We start from the raw sequence: 11,603 nt of genomic DNA on the forward strand, positions 1-11,603 counted from the left end.
GGGGAGCTGCAGTTCTTCTCTCCCCACTCCTGCAGTTCTCACACCCTTGCCACCACCCTGCCACAAGACCCTGTAGCATCATCAGGGGCCATCTCCTTCACCACTAGTCCTTTTTCCCTGTACTTCTCTGGTCCCCTGGCACAGCTTCTCCTTTTCTTGGTCCACCCCATCTCAGCACCCTAATATTGGTTTGCCCTGGGGTCCTACCAGCAGGAAGGAGACAGTCCCGATCTGCTGGGGATTTGCAGACAGGCTCTCCTTTGTGCTCCCCTGTCCCAGCCTGTGCTGAGGGTCCATCTCTGCCCAATGTGTGGGATTACTGCTGTCAGGGTTGTAACACTACCCTCTTCCTCACAGGTGGCCTTGCCAGCTCTGTCCCCCACGATGCAGATGGGCACTATTGCGCGCTGGGAAAAGAAGGAAGGCGAAAAGATCAATGAAGGGGAGCTCATAGCAGAGGTATCCCGGGAGCACAGGCTGTGCTGCATTTCTCATGAGCTGCATGTGCATCCTGGGTTCTGTCCCTGGTTGCCCTCACTTGAACACAGATCTTGGACTCAAGATCACAGACCCTGACAGAAGCTGTTGGGAACAAGTGGCTAACATCCTTTCAAAGCTGGTTGCAGCTTTTTTCTTCTTCTGAGCAGGAGCAGCCCTTAACCTGTTTGAGAGCTCACTTTCCCAGAGTTGGTGCCACAGGATGATTTTTCCAGAACTGTGTGTATTGTGACTCTCTGCTGTTCAAACTGGAAGGCTCTGAGCTCACTTGTCTTTTCCATTGCTGTAATGATATCCTGTTCTCTCTCAAAGGTGGAGACAGACAAAGCAACAGTTGGCTTTGAGAGCTTGGAGGAATGCTACTTGGCCAAGATCCTGGTGCCAGAAGGAACAAGAGATGTTCCTATTGGGGCCATAATATGTATCACAGTAGAAAAGTATGTATTTTACTAACCCTTGAGTTGAATTTTCTCTCTTGGGGCTTCTTGGGTGCCTTGTACCCAAGAAAGGCTTAGAGACAGTCATCTAGGTTTGTGGTTCTGTGTTTTATTCTAGGCCTGAATATGTTGATGCCTTTAAAAATTATACTCTGGATTCTGCAGCCTCTGCCCCCCCTGCAGCCTCAGTGCCTCCCCCTCAAGCTGCAGTTCCCTCACCACCAACTCAGCCTTCTCCTCAGGCTCCTGGCAGCTCTTATCCTCCTCATATGCAGGTAAGAGAGCATTGCTAATGATTTAAGGCTTGTTACACTTTTTTTCTGTCTTTGGCATTGCTAGCTCGAGGGCATTTTGTCATAAATACTACCTGGAGTGGGAAGTTGTTAGCTGTTAACTGAGGGAGTGTGTACCAGTTGAGTTGTTCCATGCTTAAAGCAGGTGTTTGGGGAGGTCCCAGAATGCTTTTGTCAGAAAATTGTTTTAGCTTCCTAGCTTTTAATAGAGGAGAGACTTGTCTCTCCAGGATTATTATGTGGTCTAGAAAAACCTGCTACATTTGCATTATTTGGACAGTTTCTGATATCAAAAGACCTTGTGCTAAGTGTGAATAAGCTCTGAAGGCCCTGCTTACATCTTAGAGCAGAACACGGATGAACACACCAGATGTGTCGTGGGTGACTAATAATAAGTTGTATTTGTGGTTAATATTTTTACCTTGCTTATTAATTGAAGTGTGCATCCACTGTTGTTGTGTTTGAGCACTTTGTAGCAGGATATTTCTGTGACATTCCTTTGAAAAAGAAAATTTGAGATACTAAACCTCATTCCACAGACAATACATGAGGGAAATGATTTGTCCAAGATGTTATGCAAAATGAGTAATTGAACAAAGAATTAATTAAAGGCTTTGGAATCTGACTTGTGTTTTAGCTAATAAACTTCCTTACTTCCCACTGCTTGCCTTATCTGTCCAGTTCTGCTCTGAAGCTGTACTCACACCTGCTGTGTTTGTTGCATAGCAATATGCACGTGCAAACCTTCAGCATCTTTGAGTGCTCATTGGAAGACAAGTCTGTATAGCTTTTTGAGGGGCCAAACCTGTTTGTCCCAGGCAAAGTGACTTGCTTCAGTCTTCCTTTTAGCCTTGCAGATAGCAGCTGCAAGGCACTCCTAATGTGATGGTGTTAATAATTATTTTGATGTAGAGATTTCTTGCTTAAGCCTTGGTAAAAGGAGCCACACCAGCAATATGGCACAGCACAGTGCTTGGCTGTAATGGAGCCTGAGCTAGGAGTGCATTAAAGGCTGGCTACTTCCTTAGGCTGGCATCGTTTATCAGGAGTTAAAACTGTGTTCCTGTTCTTTTTGGATTACCAGAATCTTATTCTCTTGTATTTTCTGGCTTCACAGGTCACACTCCCTGCCTTGTCACCTACCATGACAATGGGCACAGTGCAGAGATGGGAGAAGAAGGTTGGAGAGAAACTGAATGAGGGAGACTTACTGGCAGAAATTGAGACAGATAAAGCCACAATAGGTGAGCCAACTTCAAAGCCAAGCATGGATGAGGTGCCCTTAAAAGGGGAGGATCCAGGGTAGCCTCTTTGCCAGCTGTTCTAGCTGCACAGGATGTGAAACTGTGGGGGAGCTAAACCAAGTTTTATTAAGTTCTCATTCCATTGGAGAGCTAAACATTGGAGCTCCTAAAATCACTTCTATTTCTTCATCAGTCCTTCTCAGTAACACACAGTGCATGGGATGTTTCCCTACCAGTTGCAGTGAAAAGGATTCTCTTGCCTACTAAATATAGACAGGGCTTTAGCTACCAAAGTCTTTAGAAGCAGCATTTAGAACTCTTCAGCTGCATCAGACACCAAACCAGTTTTGTTTCTTTCCCTTACAGGCTTTGAAGTGCAGGAGGAAGGCTACTTGGCAAAAATCTTGGTGCCTGAGGGAACAAGAGATGTGCCATTAGGAACAGCTCTCTGCATCATTGTGGAGAAAGAGTCGGATATTCCAGCCTTTGCTGACTACCAAGACACTGCTGTAACTGATGTGAAGGCACAAGCTCCTCTTCCTCCTCCTCTTCCTCCTCCTCCTCCTCCACCAGTAAGGACCATTCTTAGCATGTGAGAGGAGTTACGGAGACCATTAAGAGATCTGAACCGTTCTGCTGGTTGACAGTGTGAAGCCCTGGCTCCAACAATAATGTTTATGATTCTGTGAATGTAAGGCTAACACATGTGTTGGTGATAGGTGACCTAAGAAATGATTGCTAGTTTGCCGTCCAAAAACTGGAGCAAAACTGGAGTCATTTGTTACAGTCTCTTCTCCAGCCTGTTGCTTGTGCCAGTACTAATGACTCATCCTTAAAAACTGGGAGCATAAGTTATTTATTTCACCTTTTTTTGGTGTATAGTTCAGCAGCTTAGTTTGCCACCTTCCTAGGAAGTTTCTGACTTAATTTCTGGCACTGGTAAACTTCTCTGAATCTTCTTTCAGATTAGTGACTATATTTGCTATTCTCTTGACTGGTAATTAGATGGTCCTGTTCTCTTACTGTACCTTCAAGGCTTTTGCTGCATGATCCTGAAACTAATGGCTTTGATTCTTCTCTTAAGGTGGTGGCAACTCCTGCTGCAGCTCCTCCTCCCCAGCCTGCTGTTCCTTCCACTCCAGCAGTCCCCACGGCTGCGCCACCTCCCCGGAAAGGAAGGGTCCTGGTTAGTCCCCTGGCAAAGAAAATAGCAGCAGAAAAAGGAATTGACCTTGCCCAAGTGAAAGGTAGGTTGCCCTTCCCCTTTCTTGCTCTCACTATCGAGTGTCTGTCCCTCTAGGTACATACTTGCCTGTTCTTTTCTTTCCTCCCTGACAAGAACATCCTGACTATGCAGCTCTCCTCACCAGAGGTTGTGTTAAGTGACTTCTCTCTGTTGAATAAAATGGGTACCTTTAGAAGCAATGCTCTGTTGCAAATGATTGAAATCCTCTTTTCTTTGACCCTTTTAGGTACTGGACCAGATGGTAGAATCACAAAGAAAGATGTGGAGTCATTTGTGCCACCAAAGGTTGCTCCAGTGAGTAGGCTTGAGATCTGTGAGAAGGGATATTTTATTATCGTGATGGAAATGCTCTGTAGAAATGCAGTTGTTATATGGAACTGGTATGGCTGCATTGGTTGGGTTATGGTAAACCAACGATCTAGCAGGACTTACTATTCTGGGAGCCTTGTAGCAGTGTAGATCAGTGTTACATTTCTAAATCAGTCAAGTACTACCTTTAATAGTCGAATATAGGGCTTATAAAGAACCTAGTGGTTATTTGGGAGGTGAGGCTAGAGAATAGAAGTACCTGCTGCTCTCAAGCAAGAGGCAGCTTAGCCTCAGCACTTGCCCCACATACTGAATTACTCTGTACAACTGATATTTGGATGGTACTGTGAATTATGCTTGCTTTCCCCAATTGCAGGCTCCAACACTAGAAGCGGTTCCTGCAGCTGCTGCAGTTGCAGCAGCACCAGCAGGGACCTTCACAGATATCCCTATCAGCAACATTCGGAGGGTAAGAAGATGTTATTCCTTTCTGAGATCATTATTTGCAGTCATGACTTTTCCAACTGGATTTATTTTCGTTACTTCTGTTGTATACCTGCAGGTCATTGCTCAGCGGCTGATGCAGTCTAAACAAACAATACCTCACTACTACCTTTCTGTTGATATAAACATGGAAGAAGTACTGGTGCTAAGGAAAGAACTAAATCAGGTAAAGCATGTAGGCATGGTGAGTGTGTGTGTGGGCAAAGCTGCATTCTCTCATAGGTTTGCCAACCCTACTTTTTGGTGCCGTTTTGGCTCAGAAAAAATAGTCTTTTCAGTGCCTTTTGTAGCGGTTTTGTGTCTGTTCTGGACTGTCTGACAGAATGAGACTTTTTACTCAGGTGCTGTGCACTGATTTCTGACTTACCTAAGAGGGCTGCTTTGTACTCTACTTGGTGGTGTCAGTTCTTCCAGCTGGAAAGTAGGGCAAAAGGGTAAAAAGGTCTTTAAAGAGTAAAAAGGTTAGGAAATTTAAGCAAAATAATAATTCTAAGCTAAGTTTGGGGAAAAACAGACATTAAAAAAGATTGTACCTTCTTAAATTGTGGAGATGTATTCACCTCCTAAATTATCTTGGCACTTCAAATATTAATGCTTACAAGTAATGTGATTGTTGTCAAACATCTAGACAAGGCTGCGTGGCAGTGACTATCCAGGTTAATTGAGTGAATGTGCAAGAGACAAACTGACGGGTCAAATCTCTTTATTTTCAGGAGGTCTCGGATAACATTAAGCTTTCTGTCAATGACTTCATAATTAAAGCTTCTGCTCTGGCATGCTTGAAGGTGCCTGAGGCAAATTCTTCATGGATGGACACAGTTATTAGGCAGTAAGTTTATGGTACGGTCGAAGCCAGAAACTTTCTTTGTTCAGTAGAGAGTTCGTGGCAAAATAGCAGACCTGCTGGGATTTTGAGGAGGGAGGGGAACAGGTATAATGCAAAGGTTGTGGGACTTTCGTTAGAGTGCTGAGAACCTTGTGTCTGAGGCTGGTATGCAAGGTGAAATAATTGTTGCAAAACTGATGTTAATTTAGAGTTGTTTAAACAGTTCTGAATTTTTTTTTCCTTGTTATCTTGCTCGAGTAACTGGCATCTCCTTTGTGTCTTGCAGAAACCACGTAGTGGATGTTAGCGTTGCAGTTAGTACTCCTGCAGGGCTTATAACCCCTATTGTGTTTAATGCACATATAAAGGGCCTGGCTTCCATTAGTAAGGATGTGGTTTCTTTGGCAACTAGAGCCCGAGAAGGCAAACTTCAGCCTCATGAATTCCAGGTGAGAAACTGGGATTGCTGTTAAACATTGCTGCCCTTGACTTCTGTTCAGGAGCCCTGTTCAGAATAAGCAAAGCCTGTTTTGTGATGTTTCACTTATGTTCATTAATATTCCACTGAAACAGCTTTTGTGAAATTGACTATGAATGTGGTTTTCTTTAGGGTGGTACTTTCACAATTTCCAATTTAGGAATGTATGGGATTAAGAATTTCTCTGCCATAATCAATCCACCTCAAGCCTGTATCCTTGCAGTTGGTTCCTCAGAGAAAAGGCTAGTGCCAGCTGATAATGAGAAGGGGTAAGTATTCTGCATATACTGAGCTGCTCAGTTCAGACTGTGAAATAATGTCTGGTTTTCCAACCTTCCCATTAGATTACAATTAAAAAAAAAAATTAATTGTTGACATACTGCTTTTAGTACCTTCTGAAGTGGTAGAGTGACTGATGAATGACCTGCCATCCATTTATTCTTGCAGCTTCTTTGCAAGTTAAGGAAAAGCTGGTTGTTTCTTTGAGGGGGAGGGTTAAGCTGTGGAAAAGTCTGGGATCCACAACAGTTTAGGCATCTGTTCCTCTTTTAACAACTTGCCTAAGTTTGCATTTAAGGAAAACCTAAGGGATGGATTATAATTCAAGTGTCCTGTGTCACCTTGCTTGGAGCTGGAACTAGCATAGACCTGGGAGAATGTTTACTATGTTTTAAACTTAACAGTCCAAGGTCTCTGTCACTGACACATGGGAGGTTACTGCTTAAAATGGCTCTTTTTCTTTGATTTTTCTTTTTTCTTTGATTGTGTGGGGCTGCTCTTTTGATACAAAGAAAGATGAGCTTCATGTCCTAAAGGGAACACATCTGTTGTCAAGCACCAACTGCTATTGCTGGTTATCTGATAAAAGCTTTTTTGCTTTGTTATTGGCACTGACTTGCAAAGGACTGTGTTAACCTTTTTTTTTCCCCTTCTTTCAGATTTGATGTGGCCAGTGTGATGTCTGTTACACTTAGCTGTGATCATCGTGTTGTAGATGGAGCAGTTGGAGCACAGTGGCTTGCTGAATTCAAGAATTTCCTTGAAAAACCAGTAACCATGCTGCTATAATTTAACCATTCAAGCAGAATTTTCCTGGGTCACACTGTTTTGTTTTAAACAAGCTATTTAGACGTTAGTGTTCAGACTTATTAAAAGAGTTCCTTTTTTTTTTATTTTAAATATGTATTATATTATCTGGTAATGTTGTTACCAGTCTGTACAGAAAAAAGTTTGCAAAAGTGCTTTTCAGAGCAATATTATAGCTATACTGTATTTTTATACAGTTAGTTAACTTGCAAACTCTTCCAAAACAGAGTTAAGCATCCCAGATTTAAAAAGGATCCAGGCAGTATGCATACTGACATCTACTTCTAAACTAGGCTGAACGGAGCAGGGTGCATACCAAGCAATTTCATTACCTCAGTGTTCTCAGAAATTTGAATTATAAACATCTCTTCACAGGAGTTCAGATGAGATGGTAACTGAAATGTACAAGTTAGTGGAAGGTGAATTCCCTGTTCTCCTGCTGGGGTGGGTGGGTATGACAGATGCACTAAGGGACTGAAGTGCCTGGGAATAGCTTCTCAAAGGCCAAGTGTTAGCATTCCATATCTGTCTTGGAATTTGGCACTGGTCTGGACCTTCTCAGCTATGTGATCCCTTTTGAGCACTTTAAAGTGAAAGAGCACTGATACCTGTGGGGTCACAGCTCTCAGATACCCCAGGGAACGTGCTGTCATCTTGTGGACTTTCACTTACCTGTGCTTTTTGTATGAAAACTCTTTCATTGCTGTTCTTCCTGCTAATACCAGACTATGATGCCATGGAAGTAACTGTTTTGCAGAACGTTCAAGAGAATCTGTGTGTTGGAACCCAATATAGGCAAATCACACACGCTCATCCCATCAGTGGATATTAATCATGTGGTGACTTGAATGTTTGGAATATTTTTTTTTCAGGCATTCTAGCATAGGAAGGTCTGAGTTAGTACTCAGTTAGTACTATGATTCTTCCCTGAATTGTCTATATTGTCCCAGACTCAGTAAGCTGCAGAATGTGCTGTCCATGTATATATATTGTATGTAAAACGCTTCAATAGTTTGTTGGACTTGTGTCCAGTTACCCCAGTCATTATATCCTGAAAGGGTTGCAGTGCTGAACGTTCTTAAATTCCACTTTCCACATGGAAAACATTAATGTAAAAAGGACAACTGTGTAGTAATTACAAAGTGACCAGGAGAATTAAATAGGAGGGAGAAGTTTAAAAAGAAAAAAATGTTAAAGCTGACCTGTTATTCTGTATATTGCAGTAAGTACTGTCTCCTGTAAAGTTCTACAGAATTCACTAAAGATACTGAAAGAAAATACTGTGGAAATTAAATATTTTTGTGGGAACTATTTAATGTCTGGTTGCTGTGATACCTGGTTTTCATGCCTGGCTTAAGCAAAAAAGTGCATTAAGGTTTTGGTTTTTCTTTGATGATCTAAAATGTCTTGGTTCCAGACTTGCTCTCGTGAACCTCTGTTCTATTAAATGTTTGGAATTGACAGCTACTAAAACATGTGCCAGTGCTTTTTCTATTCAGTTGTGTGTGGCTTCCTGTACTGCTGTAGCACAATCAGAGCTGTTTAGCCTTTCAGTCTGATAGTGAAACTCACCCTATTAACCTTAAATTGTAATCACAAATGTTCCAAAACAATACATGCTTTATTACTATCATGCAGCAGTGAACTTTAATCTTCCTAGCTTCCTTGCTGCGGTGTTCATGAGAACCTCAAATTCTGGCTACAGAGACCTTTCACTTTCTTCCTGCAGTAAGAACACTAATAGTTTATCCTATGGAAACACTCTCTGAATGACTATCCAGACTCTGGAACACTTGCAACTTAAAAAATCCTATCCAGTGTGCGTGCTTGGAGTGCTGACAGTGACTTCTGGTACTGCTTGCATCATGCAACAGGCCAGCTCAGCTCATGCAGTGAGAGCATTTCAGCTTGAACTTGCAACTCTAATCACTGAACAGTGTTTCAATGCAGCCTTCTCAGTTGCTTTGAAACAAAGAGGGGGAAAGCTAGGAGTTACTGCTTTTTTCTAAGCCTGTATTTTAAAGCTGCAGCTCAAAACCAATTTGTCTGTATTTCTTTCTGATGAATATTGGTACAGAATCATGGTTGTAGTCCTAATGTGTCATAGAAGCCATAAGAATGACATACTACCAAATCAACCATGAAACTAAGATCACTTAAACTTTTGTTTGTCCCTTTCCTGATGAATTCTAGTGATGCTCAGTAATCCTTGAAGTTGTTTTGTGTTGCTTTGTATGACCTGGTATTTTGTGCATTAGCGTAAACTTCCTAGTTGAAGTGCTCCAAGGTTGTTTCTGGTTGCTGGCTTCACACTGAGCGTTCCTGAGCTTTGAATCTCTGTATGCTGTTTGGAGTAGTACAGAAGTAGGTCTGGTGTTTCATGGTCTCATTCAGAGATTACCAAACTGGTAGGAAGTGAGGTCAGGCATATTCAGTGACTGAAAAGACTACAAAGCCTATTCCACTTAACATCAGCAGGGATTGGCCTAAAGGGAAGAGCAACAGCATGCAGGGCAACTTGTAGAACTGTGTATGACACAACTGTGCTGGTTGTTCCAGTGTTACATACATGTGAGAGCTGCTCTAACCATGTGAATCCAGTAATCAATTTATTGAGCAAAAAACTTCACAACTTCTATTGCTGTACCTTAAGGCGAAATGAATGATGTACTAAAGGACGTATGCATTTATGGTTTTTACTAGAGCTGTTAGCATATTCAAGTACTCCTTGAATATTTACAGTCTTTACTTATTTTTTTCTCCTAAGTTTGGTGGTGCTAATGTTCTTCCAGACTTCCTTTTCTATGTGCATCTTCTAGAGGCATTTGAGCTGTTCACCCCTGAAGATTAGAAAGTCAATAAAAAAAAAACCCCAAACAACTTCTTCACCAACTAAAAGTTAGGATTCTCATTCTGGGCTTTTGTTTTGTTCTGTCATCTGTGAACGTCAACTGGACAGAATGCAGTCGTTAAGGATCTGGGTTGGCAACTAGCACTGTGATAAACAATACCCGTTTTGCTTTGTTAAATACTGCTGTAGTTGTTTCTTCATCCACCAGTTCTGGCAGATCTAGTTGTAATATGTATTTTTCAGGGACTTCAATCATTAGGTCATCCTAAACCAAGAAAATTAAAATACCTGATTAACTATTTATCAACAAATTAGCAGTGAGTATTTATAGGAATTGGATACTAGACAGAAAACATAAGGTTATTCTTTCTGCTATCTTACCTTTGAAATTCTCAGATCACATTCAGAAACAGAGCTAACCTTAGGCAATTCGATTTTGAGTTCAATTTTGAGTGGTTTCTTGTTTCCATCCTTCACAGTGATCATTTCATAGACAGGGGTACTTGGCTTCTCTGGCATTTCAGTACTGGTCATTTCCTCTATCAGATGCACTTTAGACTGTGTAATACTTTCTTCCTTCAGCACTACAGGAGCATTGCTGCAGTCCTCAGCTTCCACACTGTGTAGCAGCTGATCGAGTGTCAGTTCTTTCAAGAAAAAAACCCCAAGTTTACAAGTTTTTTACATATATCACTCAGTTACTAAGAACTGTAATGTTAGGCCACTTGACAAATTAATCATGAAAGTTTAAACTTGTAATTGTAATTAACATTTTTGTCAGCTGAAGACTTATTGGCAGTTTCTCCTGCCTATGATTTGGTTTTCTTACCAGTGGGTTAAAGGTTGTTGTTTCTAGAATACTAGTTAACAGCAGCAACCCCTTTTACTCAGCTTAGAGCAAAAGAAACTTAGCACCTCAAAGGATCAAAACCCTAGCAGACTTTCCGTGTCTAGTGGACATAGGAAAAAGGGAATTTGCTGTCTCAGTGTCACTACAGTTTCTCAGTTGTAAAATACCAGAGCTGAGTGCAGAAAAGTGATAGCAGATCCCTACATACCCTTCTTTGCGTTCTGACTGAGCTGTGGAGTTGGCATCTGCCTTCCTTTGAGACGTTGCTGCATCATTTCCAGGCTTCCTTTCAATTTGAATGATTCAATGGTGTACAGATAAGAAAGAACAAGGTTGCACCGTTCCTCAACGAATTTAAGTGTCAAATGGATCAAGTGTTCCATTTTTTCTGGGTTTTCTTCTCCCCTCTGAAGAACAGCTGGGTTATATGCAATATCTATAATGCTGTAGAGATCTATAAAAGTAAGTTATGTGTTAGAATTGTAGCTATGGAGGCATTTGCTGGTGTTCTTTCTGCTCACTTGATTTTAAAGCAAAGGAAATTAATTTGTGGGTTTTCTGGGCGGAGAGCTACTTCTGTCGACCTCATCTAGAGCTGACACCTCTCCACGTGCTGATCGTGCGGTCTGTGTTCAAGGAAAAGCACGGGAACACGATCCAATATGAGCATATGGGGTCTAAATGCTTTTCGGGATTGAGCTGCCTGCAAGTTTTGTGTTTCTGATAAAGGAAGGACTCTAAATTTAGAGTCCCTGCTGCCATGCCTGTCGCACCCTTGCCCTGCTGTCCCCGCCCCGAGCTAAGAGCTGGCCCCGGCACAGCACCACCCTCTGTTGCAGCGAGAATCTGCCGGTGCCTGCCATGCAATGCGCTACTGCGGGAAGAAACGCGTTCGTGGCGAGGCACAGCTCCCCTGGGACCTACCTCCCTCGCCAGATACTTCTTCTAGCGGCCCCGCACTGACGGGGATGGGGCCAGTGG

The 11,603-nt window shown here is 42.2% G+C and overlaps 2 protein-coding genes across 2 annotated transcripts; one reads left to right on the plus strand and one right to left on the minus strand.

Annotated features, from left to right (window-relative positions):
• Positions 1–306: 306 nt before the first annotated feature.
• Positions 307–7,063, plus strand: DLAT (dihydrolipoamide S-acetyltransferase). The gene is made up of 13 exons (XM_010167802.2): positions 307–459; positions 811–935; positions 1,054–1,210; positions 2,346–2,472; positions 2,839–3,044; positions 3,557–3,719; positions 3,945–4,012; positions 4,404–4,496; positions 4,590–4,697; positions 5,245–5,360; positions 5,644–5,806; positions 5,968–6,104; positions 6,774–7,063. The coding sequence occupies exons 1-13, from the start codon at positions 307–309 to the stop codon at positions 6,901–6,903; spliced, it is 1,746 nt and encodes a 581-aa protein (XP_010166104.2). The 3' UTR covers positions 6,904–7,063.
• Positions 7,064–9,890: 2,827 nt separating this feature from the next.
• Positions 9,891–11,598, minus strand: PIH1D2 (PIH1 domain containing 2; the record flags this gene model as incomplete). Its single annotated transcript, XM_010167803.2, has 4 exons — positions 9,891–10,037; positions 10,154–10,419; positions 10,831–11,076; positions 11,547–11,598. Coding segments are annotated over 4 exons (711 nt in total), but the record flags the coding sequence as incomplete, so codon positions are not given.
• Between the last annotated feature and the right edge of the window lie 5 nt (positions 11,599–11,603).

Source organism: Antrostomus carolinensis, unplaced genomic scaffold, assembly GCF_000700745.2.
Source record: "Antrostomus carolinensis isolate BGI_N321 unplaced genomic scaffold, ASM70074v2 scaffold35925, whole genome shotgun sequence".
Classification (NCBI taxonomy): Eukaryota; Metazoa; Chordata; class Aves; order Caprimulgiformes; family Caprimulgidae; genus Antrostomus; species Antrostomus carolinensis.

Excerpts from the sequence above, each read along its gene's own strand:
- DLAT (XM_010167802.2), top strand. The coding sequence starts at position 307 with ATGTGTGGGATTACTGCTGTCAGGGTTGTAACACTACCCTCTTCCTCA. Across the intron at positions 936-1,053 it reads ATATGTATCACAGTAGAAAA|GCCTGAATATGTTGATGCCT; the intron begins GTATGTATTTTA and ends GTTTTATTCTAG. Across the intron at positions 6,105-6,773 it reads CCAGCTGATAATGAGAAGGG|ATTTGATGTGGCCAGTGTGA; the intron begins GTAAGTATTCTG and ends CCCTTCTTTCAG.